At 52.1% G+C, this 19,762-nt stretch overlaps 1 protein-coding gene across 2 annotated transcripts; it reads right to left on the reverse strand.

Moving 5' to 3' along the window:
• Positions 1-3,324: 3,324 nt before the first annotated feature.
• HEXA (hexosaminidase subunit alpha) lies at positions 3,325-12,197 on the reverse strand. Of its 2 annotated transcripts, XM_014889252.2 has the most exons (14): positions 11,916-12,197; positions 9,082-9,180; positions 8,750-8,815; positions 8,549-8,595; positions 8,112-8,222; positions 7,530-7,631; positions 7,309-7,441; positions 6,106-6,286; positions 5,719-5,805; positions 5,307-5,379; positions 4,723-4,903; positions 4,542-4,632; positions 4,040-4,144; positions 3,325-3,587 (listed from the first exon to the last, which is right to left on the reverse strand). In XM_014889252.2, exons 1-14 carry the CDS (start codon positions 12,166-12,168, stop codon positions 3,524-3,526), a joined length of 1,593 nt encoding a protein of 530 aa, XP_014744738.2. In that variant the 5' UTR covers positions 12,169-12,197; the 3' UTR covers positions 3,325-3,523. The 2 variants fall into 2 exon arrangements, with proteins under 2 accessions (XP_014744738.2, XP_088028983.1); XM_088172857.1 differs by lacking the exon at positions 4,040-4,144 and having other exon boundaries at positions 11,916-12,196.
• Positions 12,198-19,762: the final 7,565 nt, after the last annotated feature.

The raw sequence follows: 19,762 nt of genomic DNA on the forward strand, positions 1-19,762 counted from the left end.
CTCGGCTCGGCCCGCGCCCGCCAGCGGGCCCGTGACGTCAGCCGGACGGCCCCGCCCAGGGGCGCTGTATTAGCATAATGAGGGGGCGGTGGCCAATCAGAACCGGGGGGCGGAAAGAGAGGCGGGGCGCGAGCCGGCTCCGCCCACTGCTGCACCCTGCCGGGCTGACCCCGAACCCCCCCGCCCCGTCACTCTCCCTCGTCTATCGCCCCCCGTGGGTCCCCATTCTGCCCCCGTCACCCCATCACCCCCATCATCCTCATCACCCTCCATCAGTCCCCGTCATTACCATCATCCTCCCCTCGCCCCACCACCAGAACTCCATCACCCCTTTCATCTCCATTACTCCTATCATCACCATCACGACCATCATTCTCCTCACCCCCCATTACCTTCCATCATCCTTATCATCCCCATCACCTCCCATCATCCCCCAACACTCCCGTCCTCCGCATCACCCCGGTCTCCCTCTCCATCCCTTCCTATGACCCCCATCACCCCCTGTCATGCCCCGCCGTCCCTTATCCCCCTCCTATCCCCCACGTACCCTCTTTCCCCTTATCACCCCCATCACCTCCTATGTCGCACCCTTTCCCCCGTCTCCCCATCACTCCTATCATCTCCCACCACCTCTATCCCGCCTCCACTCCCTCACCCCCCTCCATCCCCCTTTTGCCCCTATCTTCCCCCCAACCCCAGTCAGGGCTGGCCAAGGGTGTGAGCAGCCTCCCACCTTCCCCTTTAGTAGCCTCTAGACTTGACCCCTCTCTGTTTCCCACCTCAGAGCAGGGTTTAAACACACAGAAGAGGCTCAAAAAGGGTCAATTTGAACACTTTGTCGAGGTTTTCACCTCGATGGACCCCACACTGCCCCTGTTGCCCTAGTGGGCATGCCCCAAAAGGGAGAGGAGGGAACCACTTCCCTCCTGCATCCCGCATCACCCCGAAAGATCTGTAATTAGACTGAGCAGTTTTAATACCTGGTGTTGTCGTTAATTAATTAATTAGTCCCAAAGCAGCAGCCAGGTGGGGGGAGGCCTGGCTTCCCCAGTGCGCTGCCTCGTATGCAGGGGCTTGAGAGTGTGGGGAGGGGTTTGAGTGTGTGCAATTGCATACGTGTGTGTGAGCATCTGTGCAAGCATGTGCAAGTCTACACAGATGTGCACGTGTGTTCAAGCATGTGCAAGCACATACAGGTGCTGCAAGAGCACACACATGTGTAGGTATGTCCAAGCACGTGTGGCTTCAGGCCTGAGTGTGAGTCTGGACAATGACGTGTGGGGCATTTGCATGTGTGTGCAAGTGTGCACGTGTGTGCAGGAACATGTGGGCTTGCAAAGACCCATAGGCACATGTGTGCAATGACCTATATGCACATGTGTAGAAGGACTCCCTAGCTCCTGAGTGCAAGTGTGTGTATGTACATGTGAGGGCAACTATGTGCATGAGGGCAAGGACACACATGCACGTGTGTGCAAGTGTGCAAGGATCCATATGGACACGTGTGTAGGCATGTCCACAAGTGTATGTATGCAAGGACCTATATGCACGTGTGTGCAAGTTTGTGCATGTGTGCAAGGACCCACATGCATTTGTGCACGAGTGTGAGTGCACACGTGCAAGGGCCCTTAATGCACGTGTGTTCAACAACCCTTATGCATGCATGTGCACAGTGGATGTGAGGACCTTTAACCACGTGTGTGCAAGTGCACGCACGTGTTCACAAGCACACAATGCACACGTGTTTGCAAGCACTCACATAATAAACACGCACGTTGCGCACACCCGCTGCACATACGTGTTTACAAGCACACACACACGATGCACACAGGTGCCTGTCCCTGCAAGCGTGTCCCAATAAACTCCCCTGGCTGGTGACAGTGCCCACGGGTGGGTTTGGGACGTGTGGAGCACAATCCTGCCGGAATCCGGGGGCTTGGCGGCTGCTCCTCGCCGCCGCTTGGGTTTATTTTTAAACCCGTTGGCCCCGAGTGATTCACACGCTGCCTGTTCCCTGTTCCCTGCTCCCCGGCAAGTTTTACACGACCAAAATAGATGTTCTGGAAGGAACGGGCCACCCGGCAAAGGCGCGGCGGGGAAAGCAGGGTGCTTCCGGGATCCCGGCCCGTCCAAGGGTGGAAACGTCACAGAGCCACCTCCATGATAGTGGTTTTGGGAGGATGCCGGTGCAGACACCCTGGGGAATGGGATCATGGGTGATGTTTAACCTGGATCACAATACCAGGCTTCAGTGGAAAGTGCAATGTTGGGGAGGTCCTCCATGGGTATCCCAAGCCCTGGGGGCTCTCACACCTGGCTACGGAAGAAAGGGAGCCCAGCAAGGCAGAACGGTAGGTGGAATGAGGGCAGGGAGCTGGGATAGGGTCATGAAGAGCCTCTCCTGCACAGCATCATCTGTAGGAACAGAGGAACATTCTTGGGAACAGAGCACCCTTCCCAGAGCCAGGGTCCTGCTTGCCCCATCCCTGCTGGCAGCAGCTCCCTGCACTGACAAAAACACCAGCCACGGTACCACGTTACAGCACATTGAGGAGAAAGGAAAAAATCTGACTTTTAAAAATAGGAGGCATTAATAACTGTTAATTCACTATTTTTAATTTAAAGTTCAGTCATAAAAGGTTTCCAGCCATAACAGCACATCTCACTCAAGACCAAGACACACATACAACAGTTCCAGCCAGGCAGGATTTCTTGTGAGAGATTCCCTGCTTTCAGCTGAATGCTGTTTCCAGCATGGCAATCCCAACCATCGAAGGACCTGTCCCAGTGCTATGGGACAGCAGTACCACTGGTTTCTTCTCCAAGGAAAACACCATAAAAACCTACCCCTCTGGCTCGAGGAGACCTGGACCTGAGCTCCTCACCCTGAGAATATAACAGAGCAGGAGGAGGACGGGTCAGTTGGCCAAATCCCCAGGCAGAGGTGGGAGCCTGAAGAGCTGAGCAGAGGTTTTATAATATCCATGCACCACTCAGCAGATTTGCAAGGGCTCCTCAAAGAGGCTCCAGGGTGTCATCTGCTGAGGAGAAGCCAGAGGAGGTGGCAGCAGCCAGGGTTTAGGGCAGCAGAGGTGGTGGCTTGCAGGCCTAGTCATCAGAGGAGAGAGGAAGGACAAGGACAGGACCCCACAGCACAACGTGACTGCAGAAGGAAACCCTGGGACAGCAGCAGAGGCTGAGCACAGTTTATCCAGCTGAGTAGGCACCGGGCAAGCTTCTCCACCACTTCTGGAGCAAGCCCTGCCCATCTCCTGCTAACCCTTGCACGGTGTCCCAAGCCCCATGTGAGCAGGAATAGGCACCTTTTTCTTCTTTGTGGTCATTTATTTATAGATTTAAAGAAATAAAAATAGAAAAAGAGGCAATGAGTGCATGCCAAGGCAAAAGAAATGTTCATTGAAATGAAGCCAGAGCAGAAGGTGGGGAAGGGGTCCCTCTGCCCTTTTGAGGGGGGCATATTCCTCCCGTGTGCACAGAGATGGAGGGCAGTGGGGCTCTCCCTTCAAACCCCACCGAATTCATGGTCACAGTATCCAACGTAGAGAGGCTGTGCCTGGACACCACGCCTGGGAAGAGAACAGAAGGATGGCATCAGGGAGAGGGCACAAGTAGAGCCACCACTGCATTTGAGGGCTTCCAGTGGCACGGGGTGGCCATGGGTGCCTCATTTCAGGTGTGACAAGGAGAGAGCAGTTTTCACCCTGTGCTTATATCATGTGTGGGAACACGGGGTGAGAACAGGTTTCCTGGGGAAGCTGGTGCTACAGGAGGAGTGGCAAGAGCTGACAAGTCCTCTCCTTCCTCAGCACAAAGCCCTCTCCTCACCAGAGCTACCAGAAGAAGTGTTCTTCCAGTGCTGAACAAAGCAAGCTCTGCCCATGCACAGACAGCAGAAAAATCAGGGCTTTCCAGAAGAACAAGGGTCATTTTGCAGCACAGAGAACCCTTCTCCCTCACTGCCCTCCCAAGGCTGAGCCCCACAGCAGTGGTGCAAGGGCAGTTGTCCCAGGATGGTTACCCAAGCAGGGTGCAGCGGAACTCCACCAGCCGGGCATATGCATCTTCCACGTCCCTGACAGTCTCATTACTCCAGAGTCTTTCAGCTACGGCCCCACCTCTCGGCCTTGAAGACAAGGGACAGGCAGTCAGGACAGGGGAGCGCTCAAAAGCTTCTCACCTGAAGCTCTGAACTCCCAAACACTTTCCTGACCAGCGTCCTTCCACACACAAAGGCTTCAGAGTATCCCAAGACCTATTCCTGGACCCATGCCCATCAGGAGCAGATCAGGGTGACAGGATAGATGACAGTTACACACAACCTGGTTGCAGCAGCAGGTTGTTACAGCCTTGCAAACTCTCATCTCAGCCTCACTGAAGCTGTTACCAACACAGAGGGGACAGGGACAGGCATCATGTGCAGACCAAACCCCTGAGTTCAGCACATGACACTTGATGGCAAAGAAAAGGGATGCAAGCACAGCCCCACACGACCCAAGTGACCTCCTTGTGGCCTCTCTTACCAGAGCCTGGGGGTCAGGTTGGTGACATCCACATATTCACCCCACATGCAGGCCTCACCACCTATCACCAGGGCCTTCTGCTCAGGACTGCCTGTGGAGGGGACAGCAAAAGAGCCAGTTCTGGCACTACTTCTGAGTGCCAAGCCAGCTGCCATGCAGAAAGGGGGCACAAGGAACACACCTTCAAAGTTCAAGGGCTCCACCTTATAGGCTTCTATCCAGTCCTGCCCGTAGGAGATGCGGTTGAGGTACCAGGGTGCAGAGAGCAGAGCCTGGTAGCCAGACCTGGTGACATTAGCCATCTCTTTCAGGTACTGCATCTTGTTCTCCTTCCACACGTGGATGATGGTGTCAGGCCTCAGCTGAGGAGCACATGTGAACATGGGGCAGGGGATCAGAGTGGTGATAGAAGCATCACCTGCTCCCCCGAGCAGAGTGCCCTGGTCCCTCCACACCCCCAAAACGAAGCTGAGGCAGACAAGGGCTTGATTTTTGAGCCACTTCCCATCTGGTGTGCAGGAACAACAGAAGGAGGGGTAAGGCCATCTGCAGTGTCCTGGGCAGGGTTAAAACCTGCATCCTAGAGGGAGCAGAGCATTGTCAGCAGTGTGACAAAGCCATGATGAGGGCATCTCACTGGCAGCACCATCTTGAGATCAACCCCAGTCCCATTACAGAGTAACTCCCACCAGCATGGGCCCCCAGAGCACACCAGTGTGTCAGGTGGGTGCTGGCACTGTTCACCCCAGCACAGGCAGCTCTCACCTTCACGTCGTTGTCAAACACCTCCTGCCACACAATATAACCTTTGCCAAGGGAGGAGACGATGTCCAGAAGCCTGGAGTGAGAAAAGTAGCGAGTTTTGGGTGATCCCACTGGTTCCCTCTTTGGTGGATACATACAGCCTAAGGAGCAGTGCAGGTATTTCCAACATTCTCAGTGGGATGTGGAGGTGCCTCTGAAGGAGAAGGGAGAGAACATAGCCCCTTATGGGGCTTCTTTCTCTTCATCCCCAGGCTTTTTTGTGGTCAATCTCCCACTAAAATGTTCCCTTTTGGAGTCAGGGAGACATGACCAATGGGGATGCTCCTGAAAAGGACATCTGGTGTCCCTAAGACAGAAGACATTTGAGCTGGTCACACAGTGCAGCTGCAGGCCCTGGGTGCCCTGACCTTACCTCTGGATGTAGAAAGACTCTAATTTTTTGTAATCTTCACCAAAGCCCTTCTCCATCATGAAAGCACGGATTTCTGGATTGGATTGCCTGTGCACCAATGAGAAGGAATAAAACCTGAGCTCTGGAGTAAGGTCAAGGCATGGTCAAGTCCCTCCCACATCAGTCAAAGGCTTGCCTAGGTATTCCAGAGCTGTGGCTGGACCAGCATCAGCAGCTCTCTACATCCAGCATCACCATACGCACAGAAATCCCAAAAATCCCAAGCACCACCACTGCCCCTGGCCTAGGAGAGCAGGACACCAAAGATCATGACCAAGAAGCCATGGGTTGGGACTCCAATCCCAAATACTTAACCCCAGTCCCCATCCAGACTGATCTCAGACTCACCAGCATGTGAAATCTACCTCATCGCCACCAAGGTGGAGGAAGAAGTCTGGGAACACAGTGCTGACCTCTTGGAACAAACGGGTCACAAACTGGTAGGTGCTGTTAACAATGGGGTTGATGGGCCCATAGACTCCCGAAGGAACCTTGCCCATATAGCAGGGAGTCAGGAGGCCTGGAGCACCTGATGATAACAAATGCAGGATGGTGAGGAAGGGGCAAAATGTGACCATGTCATCCTCTACAATGCCCCTCAGCACAACTTAGGGCCTGTCAGGGGACAGGGAAGGAGGGACAGCCAGTTTCAGCTGTGACCATACACATGGTGAATTCTAACATAGGCCTTGGCATTTGGAGGCAGGGGGAGAGAAAAAGACAATGGAACAGCCTTCCTGAAGCTTCCTGCACTTCTAGACATAGAAGAGAAGACGCAGGCCCTGGAGCAGAGAGCAGCGTGTCAGGCCTGGGACACAGCTGAGCAGAGCAAGGAGGCTTGGCCAGCTGTACCCTTACAACATAAGTGTGGGACACATATTAAGAAAGTAAGAAAATTACAGCCTGAAAAATATTCCAAGCTAGAGCTTTTCAGCTCTGTTCCCAGCCAATAAGCTAGTCCAGCTCAAGGCTAGGGAGAATTTCTCCCAGGGTGATAATTTAGTCAAAATAAAAAAGAATTAATAACAAGATAAAACACCTGTTTGTAGTGCGTAACCAAGCCCTGGGAATAAAGCGCCTTCTCTCTGAACCAATCACCTTTTCTCTACTCTTAAAGTTACAAGTCATGCTATAAAACCAAGTGTGTTTCTGAATAAACTTGTCTCTTTCTTTCTATCATGAAAAACAACCATGTAACTGTACATGTTATTTCTGCCTACCTTAAAGGGTTAAAACCCCTTTCCACAGCTACACATAAGATCCTTGCAATAAGCCATAATGCTAAGTTTTGGCAGAGCAGATGTTCCCACAAAAGCATCACACAGGCTGGACCCAAGAAAAGATGGAAATGTTTCCCCTTGGATTTTGCTCTAGAAGTTGGACCATTGGGTCCCACATCCCCCAAACAATGGTTTGCTCCTCATCAAAGCCAGCCCGTGGGACACTGCTGCCCACACCCAGCTTTTAGGGTCCGGATTGCAGCACCCATTGCTGCCCCTGGGACAACTCCAACTCTCCTCAGAGCAGCAGCAGGCAGGGTCTGCTCCTCACCTGGCCCCCAGGAGAGGGTGTGGCCAGGGGTGTCGAACTCAGCGATGACTCTGATGCCACGCAGGCGGGCATACTCAATCACAGTGCGCACGTCACTGGCTGTGTACACGTGGCTCATGGCATTGAAGGCTCCCTGGGAACATGGGAGAGCTCAGTGCCTTGCTCAGGAGCAGAGGAAAGGATCTGCTCACCTGAGCTGGGCACTACATGGTGATCATTACCTGCTTGCTGAGCTCTGGGAACGTGGAGCTCTCATAGGGGAAAGACGGGTCATCCACAATGTGCCAGTGAAACACATTGAACTTGTTGTAAGCCATGACATCCTGGGAAGGAACAGGGACAAAGATGAGCATGCCCCATCCCTTCTGAAAGGTCATGCAGCTTGCCACAGATAGAGGATAAGGTCCTCCAGCTCCAGAAGGACAAGGCATAGTCCCTAAATGCTCCCCAGGATCCAAGAGGGATTCAGATACCTCTCTCTAAACAAAAAGCTGCACAGGGCCAGGGATACTTCTGCTCAGTAAAGTCCCTGTTCTCCCTGTAACTGAGCCACTGGTGGAGACCTGGAAATTTAATTCTGCTTGGGATGAGCACAGAACCACCACTCACCTTTGACAGTGTTTTCCCTTGCCTTAGAAACAACTCAGCTTTGAAGAGTAACCTGGACTGCAGGAATCCAAAATACCTCAGGGTTTTCTTTTTAACAAAGGCAGCTGAGAAATCACCCAAACAAGGGAGGTCAGTTGTCACAGGGGAAGGGACACCCAATTAAACCACGTAATCTCCCAGCACGGGTGCCCTACCAGAGTTTCCAGGATGGCTCTCAGAGGCAGGTAGTGACGAGAGGTGTCCAGCAAGAGTCCCCGGTGAGGGAAGCGGGGAAAATCCACGATTTCTGTCTCATTGATGTAGTACTGCACACAGAAGACACCAGAAAGACATGAGCAAGATGTTGGGCAAATGGCCATTAGCAGGAGACATTGAGGGTCACCATAGTCCCCAGGGCTGGCAGGACAGAGGTGCCCTCACTGCCCAGAGTGCAAACTGTCCAGAAAGAGCTACAGCACTTCTTTACTCATTCAGAAGGCAGGGATCTGGCTGGATCAAGGAATTTCCACTTGGCCATTGGCAAGGCTGTGCTCACTCATCCCAAGCATCCCAGCAACCCTCAGCCTGTCCCCATGGAGAGAGGGGCACTATGGAGAGCTGCCTGCCCCCAGGGGATAAGGCCAGGACTCACCGTGCCGTTCTCGTCTCTCCCAACAAGCTGGCTGAATGTTTCCAGGCCTGCAGGAAAACACACAGCCCCCTTCTCAGCACAGACACCCCCAAAGGAGCAGAGCTCAATTAACAAAGTCTATAGAAAGAGAGAGGCACCCGAGACATCCCCACAGGCCCGAGGCAGGGAGAGCAGGAATGCCCTGCGGGAAGCACAGCTCACCTCGGAGAGCTCCCCAGACCGTCTCTGCTGAGAGCAGCATGGAGCCTTTGGAGACAGACAGCTTATCTGAAACACAGCATCAGCGGGCTGTCCCACATGGCCACCACAGCACTGGGCACAGCTCAGGTACACAACCGCACCCCAGGACCCCAGAAAACTGAATTCTGGCCCTCTCTTGCTGTTTTAAACCTCTCCCCACTGCTTCATCAGCACCCTCAGGTATGTCCCTCCTGCCCTGCCCCAATGTCTCAAGAGCAGGGAATTGTTGCCCTCCCCAAATCCAAGGGTAACGCACAGTACTGCACAGCCATGCTCCCAACCCAGACACTCACAGCTCTCCTTGGAGTCCAGGCTGGGAAACCCATCGCAGCCTGGAGTGGAAACATAGACGAGAAGTTCAGTGCAGGGTGTTTTCCAGGACGGCTCATTCTCTGCAAAGGACACAGACCACGCACATCAACCCCATCCCAGCTCTTCTCCCTGCTTCCAAGCCCACCACCATCCTCCCAGCCCAGCTAGGGACGGAGGCAGAAACAGACACCTCTTCCTGCACCCCAAAACAAACACCATGGTTTTCAGCAGGGGTGAATTTCAACACAGCCAACCAGCCTGTGAGGGAGCTCACAGGAAAGCTTAAAGGCACACAAGAGAGGAGAAACATCAGAATATGGACTAGCAGCAGCCCCCGAGGCTTCCTGGACACCAGTCCTGGCTCTTAAGCTAAAGCCATGACTAGTCAAAGCTTTTCTATGAGGGTGAAGAACTTCTTGTTTCCAAGCTCTCCCAGCACTGGAAAAAAGTGCAAGCCCAAGAGCTCTGCCCTACCCACACTTCTTAGAAAAGGGCAAAGAAAACCTTTAAAAAAGGGTGGAGAATGAATCTGCTAAACTGGGCTGAGTTAGAGGCAATTAAAAGGTCTCACCCACCTCAGAAAAGCTCCCGACCAACTCCACCTTCTGCAGAGCAGGTCCCCAGGTGTAGCAGCCAGAGCAATGAACCCAGTTACATTGAGACCTCAACCATGAGCTCTGAGCACACTTCCCTAACTGAAAAGCACTACCAAGGATGCACAAGCCTGAATCCCTACTTGAGCCACTCCCCATTCCAAAGGGATATTCACCCTTCGCTGGGATGCTACAGACTTACAGCCCTCAGTTGCCAGGAGGAGCGTGGGGTAGCAGGGTGGGACCCTGCTCGTCCCAGCCAAGGTCCATGCCTACACCCCCACAGCACTCCCAGAAATAGCCAATGCTCAATGTGGTCACTGAAAATAAAGAGCTTGGCTTTGAATGAGCCAAGAGCACCAAGAAGTCTCTCTTTCCAGAGAGACTGTGGCACTGCCAGCATTTCAGAGAAATGCAGAGAGCTCCTGCTCCACAGCTCACAGGAGAAATCCCGATTTCTCCACGAAGGGATGACAAAACCTCTGTGGAGAGAAGGAAAACAGCTTGAAGCCAGCCCTGTTTTGAGCTTTCCTCTCAGTTGCAGACAAGCTGGTAGCCAAGGCAACCTCACAGATGTGCAAGCAGCACAGCAAGACCTGCTCCCTCCACTCGGGAAGGCAGCAGTTCACCAGGAACAGCCACCCTCAGTCCTGGGAACACTCATCCTGCTACGGAGCCTCGACAGAATTGGTTCCACCACCACACACCGCATTTGAACCTGCTCAGTGAGGCACTCCTCAACCTAAACATGGCCTCCTAGGCCAAGGTGCAGACAGACACCACTGGCGCCACTGGCACCACACCTGCAAGGCACCACAGCCAGAAAATGGTTTCTGCCATTTATTACCTCTATTAATACAAATTATTTCCTTTCATCCAGGGTTTCCACTGCCTGGTCTTACTAACCACCCATGTGGAAAAAAAGACCAAAACAAAGAGGGGGTAAAAAGGCCTTAAAATAATTTTTGTAGTTTGAGCATCATAAAGCAGGACATATGGAAAAGTGATGAGTGTGAGCTGGATCTTGTGATCACAATGTTGCTCCAAGTGATTTGATGGTCACATTTCCCCTCTGAGTGAAATAGGAGAGCGTGAATAATTAGATCAGCTGTTTTTAGCTCCTAGCAGACAGAGAGAACCAAGAGGAGTCTTTTCGGCTCTCAAATCAAAATTTATTTCTACTGCTACTCACAAGAGTTGAAGAAATAAAATAAGCCAAAAGGTTCTCTGTTTCAAACCTGCTTTTTTCAAAGTACTCAAGACAAAGCCAAGCAGTTTCCAACAACGCCACCCTTCTCAGCTTTGATCAGCAGCGACAGTTCACACTGACATTTAAAACACTTGGGAGCAGAGTTACTAGCTCTTTTTGATGAATGAAGTGCTGCATATTCCCTGGATATAGCACTTCAGACTGCAGCAGACCCACGCAGCTACTGAGCATCCCTGCACATTGGCTCCACAGCCAAGAGATTTCCCGCAGCTCATCCCAGACAAGCAATGGGCGCTATCATGAAGAAGCCTGGGTTCAAGAAACCTTTAGAGCCTGTCCCAAAGCAAATCCAGGCTCTCAAAGCTTTTGCCTTTCCTCATCTTACCCTACAATTTCAGGATGAATCCGGGAGCTAATCCCTCCCTGGCAGAAAAGCCATCTTGCCTCGGGACTTTTAGCAGCTCCACTTTGGCAGAGGTGTCCCGTGGCACAAGTGTGTACTTGGAAGGACACACACAAAGCACCAAGTCTTTCCTCAAGGTGAGACCTCACACAAGACACTGAGAGCTGCTGGGAATGGGAAGAGCCAAGACTTAGCAGTAACACTGAAGCAGGAGCTGTTTGCAAGAAGAGGAGCAGCTCTCCCTGCAGCCACAAGAGAACGAAGCTAAATGAAGCAATGGGGAACTGTAACACTATTCGGAGGAAGTAAAAAATGAGACGGAGGAAAAAGAGCCTAAATCCTGGCAGGAAGACAACTAGTGCCGTGCCAAACTCGATTAAATTTCTTCTATACATGCCATAGGCATTGCCCTCCAAATCCCAACGCATCGCTGCCCTTGGCACCAGACTCCATCCACGGCACAGCTCCCACCCCACCTGCCGCGGAAGAACTGAGAGGAGGCAGACGGCCACCAAACCCCGTGATTTGACGCCAAAATCAGCGAGGGTGTGGGGGGCTGTTAAGCTCAACGCCACGGAGGGAAGGGTCAGCGCCCGCCGCGGCCCTCACCGGTGGGACGGCCGAAGAGCAGCGGCCAGTACCGCTGGAAGGCGGCGTCCAGCACGGCACAGCCCGGCCCCACGGCCGAGCCGCCCGCCGCGGCGAAACGGAACCGGCGGGCCGGCACCGGGCAGCGGCCGCCGCCGGGCGGGAAGCTCTGGGCCTGGGGCTGCGGCCACACAGCCCCCGCCGGGCCCAGCAGCAGCGCCGGGAGCAGCAGCAGCCGGAGCAGACACAGCCGCAGCGCCCGCGCCGCCGCCATGTCGCGCCCGAACCTGAGGGAGGCGGCACCGCCCGACAGCGGGGGGCCGGGCGGCCGCGAAATGGCAGCTTGGGCCCGCCCCCACGGCTTCGCCACGCTGCTCCCTCGCCTGACAGCGGTCCGCAGTCGCCTCGTTCTCAAGTCAAGTAAAGTAAAGCCCCCAAGCCCCTCCAGCCCCACCGAGGATAATTTCTGTGCCAGCCCTCAGGCTTTACAGCAGCCCCCCCCCCCCCCCCCCCCCCCCAATGCTTCCTGCTGTCACGGAGCCTCCGCAACCTGCCTCGGGGTTTGAGGAGATTAATGGTTTAAGGAACGTATTTCACCCGTGCTGCTTTCGTGGAATCATGTAATGTTGGGTTGGAAGGGATCTTAAAGACCGTTTAATTCCAAACCCTGCCATGACCAGGGACACCTTCGTCTACCCCACGTTGCTGCAGGCCCTGTGTCCAAACTGGCCTTGGACACTTCAGGAATGGGGCAACCTATGCCAGGGCCTCACCACCCTCATAAATAAATTCTTCCTTTTATCTAACCTAACTGGACCCTCTCTCAGTTTAAAATCAGCATCCTGTGCTTTGGATCCACCTTGGGTTTGGGCATCTTCTGTTGGTGCTGCATATTTTCATGAGCAGTAATGTATCTAAATCACCTTTTGCACAGGTTTCCAAGGGTATTTTATATGTGGCCAGTGAAATAAAAGGGGCTTTATCCCATGGGGGATCCTCACAGTGAAGTGTTGCAGAGATGCTTTCCATGCAGTGCTTGGCTTTTCCAAGGACAGCCTTAACCTCAGATGAACTCGATTTAATTTTGCTTCCTCCCTCCAGCTCTGCTTTCCTTAGCAATCCCCAACTCAAATAAGGGCCTTAAGCCCAGGTCTTACCCATCTAATTTCCAGCACAAACCTACAAGGGAACCCACTCCATCAAATTATTAAAAACCTGTTGTCTCAGAAAACTCCAAGGTATCAGGCGTTCTGAGAGACAAGCCAGAGACATGGGAGCAAGCAGGAAATAAAACAAATGGCACAGAAGAAAGTGTGACAAGGGAGATGGCCCCATCACACATGAGGAAATACTGAGAGCAGGACATAACTATGGAAATGTCTGGTGGGGAATATAAGGGATTGTCCCTCACAGGAGCAGCGTAGAGAGAACAGGATCAACAGGAAAAAAAGCATTTTATAGAAAAAAAAACCTCAGGAAACTTGTTGTCAAAGGTTATAATTGCACCAGCACAAAGCTGGGGACCGATGGAGAAAGAAAAAGAGCTGGGAAGACATGGAAGAGTTTCAATGGGGCTGGGGAGAGATGGAGGGTGGTGCTCTCCAATGTTGAAGGAGGCTGTGAGGTTCCAGTGAAGCTCTTGGGGGTGATGTGGAGGGGGAAAAGTTGTGGGGAGGCACCAGGAAGAGATCACAGTCAGGTTTGGGTCTAAATGGGATTGTAAGAGTTTAATGACATTAAATAGGGGGCTCACAGGGGGGAAGGTAGGGAGGGGACTAAGGGTTACCTAGAGATAGAGAAGCTGGCTCCATCAGGAAGCAGGGCAAAGAGAGCCAAATGGTATTGCCATGAGCTCAACCCCTACACAGCACTACATCTTTCTCTTCCAGATGTGTAAAACGACAGTGTTCACCTAATGTGAAGGTGAGCCTGGAGCCTGGACAGGCACAGCCTTACCAGGTACCTCCAGGTACAGCCAAGCTAACAGAGCACAGGGGTGGACCAACAGCCCAGGTATCACCCAGAGAATTAAAGGCACCAAGTGAAGTCCAACATCAATCTAGGAATACCGAGGAGCAGATACACTCACAGGAGAGATCGGGAAGAATTGGTTACCTGGACCTCACATTGAATGGAGTTTATGGAGTTCATGGGTAGAGGCCTCAGGAGAGGCTGACTGGGGTAATTGAAGCCTGTTGGTTCCCTCAGGCTCCTGACAATCCTCCCTTGTTTTCCCTACAGAGGTGGCAGGACCTAAATTCAACACAATGGCACATGCCAGGCTGCTTCTTCACTGTTCTTCCGGGATTTTGTGGCCCTTGTCTATCTCTGTCCTCATCACACAGCAGGAAGTGAGAACACCTGTATTCCAGCCTGTGTCAGACCTCTGGGAAAGTGGCCCCTGTCATTCCTTGCGTTCAAGCTTCCTGCTGCCAGTCTACATAAAGCCTCCGTGGTCTTGAGCTAGGTTTGTTGCTTTTCCCTGTGCAAACTTCTGGAGCATCTGCTGTTGCCACCATTTTCTGACTATTTGATTGATTGCAGTATCTCTGGACTTGTCCTCAAGTAGTTTCACTGTATTAAAATTCCAGTGGAAGGTAAAACACCCCAAACAAGCCAGTTCGTTGCTGTCTTGCATCAGGGAATGTCAGGACTGCGCTTCCCAGCACGTGAGACAGAGCTGTGGGAGTGCCCTGGCTTGAGGCAAACTCTCATTTCAGCCTGGGATGGTGGCATGTTTGCCAGCTTATGTAAAGCATTGTGATCAGAGCTTTCAGTCCAAGTATTCCAGCCTTTCTACAGATTCAGTTGCTGATGCTATTTTAGGGGACCTGATGTCTCTGGGGGATGACTCATTGAAGTTCATTTGTGGCTGGCCAGCACTAATCCAGACTAACAGAGTCATTTTCAAATGTTTCTTTACATAAGACAATTGCTTAAGCGTGTGTTTAACCCTGGAGCTTGGCTGAAAGAACCTGGTTAACGCTGTGTCCTGTGGTGGGACAGAAAGCTGCTGATGCTCTTTTGTAGCCTGTCAATAGACCAGCTCATGGGCTTGGAGTGTATCTGCAGGGTGATATAACCGCCTGGGAGACCTTTTCTAAGGAAGTTCAGCAAAGAACACGCAGGGAGTGAACCCGAGGCAGGGCTGTACTGGCTCAGGTGAGACTCATGGTGGGAGTACCTACAAACCCCTCTTGTCATCTCTCTGATGCAAAAGCTGGGACTTGCTGAGGGTCTGCAAAAAACTGCTGCACCAGGACATTGCTGGATTACCTGCTTGCTACCAATTATGAATTTGGTAGCAATCCAAGTTAATTATTCTGATAGAAATTGTTATAAACCCTGGCTGGTGTCACATTTGAGTCTTTCTGGTTTGTTTGCCTTTGGGGCATGGAGGTGGCCTTTGGGCTGTCAGTGCAGTTGCACCACAGCATTTTTAAAATAGATAAATCCATTTATTATGCTGCCTAGCTCCCTATAATGTTAGCTGCTTCTGCATTTAATCAGGAGGGTGCTTTGCACACAGGTTCTTCCTCTGATGTGAAGCATCTGAGCCAGTGAAGTGGGAATGGAGAAAGCCATTCACGAGCACCTTCAGAGAAAATGAGTTTTCTATTTGGTTTGCTCTTCGAGCCAACACTGCCTAGGAAGATTGCTCCTGAATGAAGCAACTTTCAGCTCAAGGGAGCTGCTGGTGGTGTGGCTGGAAGAAGGCTTTGGAAAACACAGATCATCTCCTGGAAATACCTAAAAGACCTCTAACTTGAATTTTGGCATCTCAGAGCCTTTCTGGGCAAAACTACTGTCTCCATTTGCTTGTTTATCTTCACTGTGATCCTTGGTAAAATAATGATGGGATTTGGACTGCAAGCACAAGGGTTGCAGGGTTGGAGTGTCCTTACTTGTGGTAGTGATCTGGAGGGAGTGTGGTCAGCATGTGCCAGGTCTTTTCAGGTGTGGACCCTCCTGTTGCACATCTTTGCATTTCAGGGATGATGTTGCTCGTCATCAAGCGGAGGTGTGTTCACATTTAAACACTCAGCAGGAGCCCCCAGAGATATTTGGTAGAGCTTTAGCATGTGCACAAAGAAGATCCTAAACATGAGATGCTAAGTCCACATCCAGGGTATTTTCACCAGCTCTAATAACTCGGCCCATGAGGAACCTTGATGCTTTTGGGGGGGGGGGGCAAAGCAGGCTGTGTATGGTAGGATTCTTTTGGAGCCACAAGCACACATTCCAGTGCTTTTCAAAGCACAGGATAACTCATTTCCATATCCATACCTTCCCAGCTAGACCACCACTTATCAATCCTGCCACTGAATGGTTTAGCAGGTGCACGTGCTGAATTAATTTCCTCACAAAGATGGGAGAAATCCCATCAGACAGAAGGGTCCTCTTCAGCTGGGAGAGAATGTGTGAGGGAAGTGAGGCCTGGGAGACTTGGAGTGAGCAGGCAGCAGTAAGGAGAAGTATTTAAACGGTTATGAGAGTGGAGTTTAAAGCAAAAAGCTTGAAGGGAGATGTTAATCAGTGTGGAGGATTTGCGGTCCTGACCCGAGCTCAGCCTGGTGGTGTTTCCACTGTTGATGTTATCACAGAGCCCTTTTTCTTCTGGGTTATCTCCAGCTCGCACAGCTTTGGAGTGGTGATCCGAGGGGCTGCTCAGCCTATGCTTATGGCTGAGATTGTTAAGGAGTGTGCAGACACCCAAAATCAAACCCCAGGCATTGAGAAATCTTCTGGATTTCCTTTCTCCCAGCGTGGGAGCTCTGTGTGTCTCTGGTGATGGAGAAGAAAGGCTTTTTCCAGAGATCCTGCCTGCCTCAAGGAATGTGGGAGCAGGAAAGAGTCTGGGTGGGATGGGAGGTTCATCCCAAATCTGCAGGCTGTCTGTGGTGTGGGGCACCAGCACTTTCACAGCATTTTGGTATCACGAATCAGGGCTTGTCACGAGGAGATGCTGCAAGTTCTTGCGGAGGCTGAGTACATGTGGCTGCTGTCCCTGGCTGCTCCCAGTCACGGCTGTGGGGCTGAGCTGGAATCAATCAGAGCCTGTGGATGAGCCATGACAAACTCCCTGTGCCCAGAGGCGGTGCTCCCATAAATCCTGTAAGCATGTGCTTAACTTTGGGGAGCAAGGTGATTGCAAGGCAATATTTTATTCTTGTCAGCTTCAGTGTTAACAATTACCAGAATCACTTGGGTAATTAGGCTCTTGCAGGAATAAAGTGAAAAAGCACCAGGTGTCTATGGAGATCTAAATCATTTTTCAGAGTGGGCAGAAGAGCAGTTTTTGGCTTTCCTCAGTAGCTGGAGTCCTAAAATCCCCAGAGACAGCACAGATCCCCTCCGAATGAGCTAAAGGCAGCAGCACTGCTTTTCTCAGGTACCTTTTGCCAACCACCTACAAGAAGCTGGTGGGTGACCAGGGCTTTCTTCGTGACCATTGGTTGGAAACTTCAAAATAAAGAAAGGCCTTTTGCTAAAGTTATGGCTAAAATTTCATTCCAAAGAGTATTTTTGAGATGTATTAGTGTAACTGTTGCTGGAGTAACCACCTGCAAAGTGCTGATCCCTGTCTTGCAGTTGGGAAAGATAAGTCTGGGACTGTAGAAGGTGAACTGGTTTCCTTTATCTGTGGGATGTCATTGGGAAGATCCCATCACTGGGATCATAAACCATCATAGAATCATAGCATGGTTTGGGTAGGAAGGTAGGTCCCTACCTCTAAGGATCATCTTGTTCCACCCCCTGCCATGGACAGAGACACTGTCCACTAGTCCAGGGTGCTCCAAGCCCCGTCCAACCTTGGACACTGCCCAGCTGCTCTGGGCAACCTGTGCCAGGGCCTCACCACCCTCACAGGGAATAGTTTCTCCCCAGTATCCCATCTAACCCTGCCCTCTGGCAGTGGGAAGCCATTCCTTGTGTCCTGTCCCTCTATCCCTTCTCCCAAGCCCCTCCCCTGCTCTCCTGGCGCCCCTTTAGGCACTGGCAGGGGCTCTGAAATCTCCCTGGAGCCTTTTCTTCTCCAGGTGAACATCCTCAGCTCTCGTAGCCTGGATCCAGAACCTCCTCTCGCTGGGCTCTGTGCAAGGCTCCGGTCTGAGCTCTGCAGCCTTGGCCAAGACCAGGACATGGCTGTGGGGAGGTTCTCAGAGCACCTGGAAATGGCCAATACCTGGTCCCAGGAGCAGCTGCTTCCCAGACATGCTCCTGGGTCTGTCCCTGAGGAGGAGGTCACTTCAGCCAAGATTTTTTGTGTCTAAAGCTGCCAAAATCTAATAAAGATATACCCCACTGTTTGGTCAGTGCCTTTCTTGGGGTCCTGTGGACAGATGAGTGGCCCCAAAATGGCTTGTGCCTTGTCATTGTTGCCAGGAGCTGGGCATGTCACCAGCTGGGCAGGACTAGCTCAGAGTCCCGGGGGTGACACACAGTCCCCCTTAGGGGTGAGGACCTGGAGCAACCACCTGAGCCCACATATGACGTGTGAGGTGGGACCAGCCTGGCAGATGTCCAGATGGTGCATCTGGAGCTGAACCAAGTCAGGACTACTTACATTTATGTAGGGCAGGGTGATTAAAGCTCTGGCCTTTACAATTCCACCTAAGTTGGGTAATTAGAGAACTGGGTAGCGTGGCATAAAGCAATATGCATGCTGAGTCCACACCCCCTGTGTGCTCCTGACCCGGGCAGAGCAGAGCTCAGAGAGCTGCCTGTGTGTCTGAAGATGCAGCCAGGTACCCAGTGAGGGTTCTAAAGACATCTACCAGGCCACTGGACACTTAATCTCCCTGGATCCCTGAGGGCACCTGCATGTGTAAACCCCTGTTGCTGCAGACATCATTATGCTGTGTTCCAGCAGGAAATAAACACCCTTTTGGATGTGGCTTCTAATTTTCTTCCTGTTTCACAAGGGATTTGTATGAGACAGAAGCAGGAAGCAGGATCCTGCTGCACTGGATGACTCCTGTCCCAAAGAGCTGATGAAATTTGTCACACCTACACGACATACTGCCCTGATGAGTCTCATCTTCATCTGGGCAGAGTGGGTGAATAACATCACCACATCCGAATGACCCCACTTCACCCCAGGAAGAAATTATTCCCCAGGACATGAGGAAGTGGAAGGTGAGCACCAGTGGGAGAAGGTGGCCCTGGAGCCTTGTTTCCAAGCCAGCCGGAGTTCCGTGAGCTCCCCGAAGGGCTGCAGACAATAAGCCCAGCGAGCCTTCTCCATATCAGGCTGAGCACAGCTGATGCTGGAGGCAGGGAAAGCTGAGACAAAGGGTGCTCAGCCCCTGCAGAACCTCAGTGTTCATCCTGCCCTTTGCTGGCAGCTCAGTGTTCAGGTGAGAAGCTCTGGCAGGGATGAGACCACATGGGAACGGCATTCCTGAACTGCCCAGGGCACTTGTCAACTCCAGGAGGTAAAAAAAGTCTATCCTTGGTCTGGAGATGAAACCACTTGTGTGTTCTTCCCCCCTCAAAATGCCAAATTAACAGAGAATAAAGGGAATCAACCCTGGCACCAGTGAAAACCCAGGCAGTACCATCTTCATGTACCAGAAGGCAACACTGGAGCATGGAGATGCCACCTAGCGTCCCCCCAGGGACGGTGGGCTTATGTTTATCCCATGGAATGATTAGGAATTTCTTCCTGGAGGGTCTCAGTGCAATTTTATTCTGATTTTGAGGCAGTGCAACCTATTTTCCTATACCTTTCCCTCACATTCCCCTCACATTTGCATCACATTGTCCTCAGAAGTCACTTACCACAGACCCCATACCACTCGATTTAATGGTGGCACTGGGAGTCTTCTCCACACTTGGCCCACAACACACTTCAGGAGGGCTCC

Source organism: Sturnus vulgaris, chromosome 13 (genome assembly GCF_052056855.1).
Source record: "Sturnus vulgaris isolate bStuVul1 chromosome 13, bStuVul1.hap1, whole genome shotgun sequence".
NCBI classification, from domain to species: domain Eukaryota; kingdom Metazoa; phylum Chordata; class Aves; order Passeriformes; family Sturnidae; genus Sturnus; species Sturnus vulgaris.

Coding starts and splice junctions, on each gene's coding strand:
- HEXA (XM_014889252.2), bottom strand. CDS start 12,168: ATGGCGGCGGCGCGGGCGCTGCGGCTGTGTCTGCTCCGGCTGCTGCTG. Junction 8,596..8,749: donor GGTCTGGGGAGCTCTCCGAG/GTGAGCTGTGCT, acceptor GTTTTCCTGCAG/GCCTGGAAACATTCAGCCAG. Junction 4,904..5,306: donor TGTTTGACAACGACGTGAAG/GTGAGAGCTGCC, acceptor TGTGCTCCTCAG/CTGAGGCCTGACACCATCAT.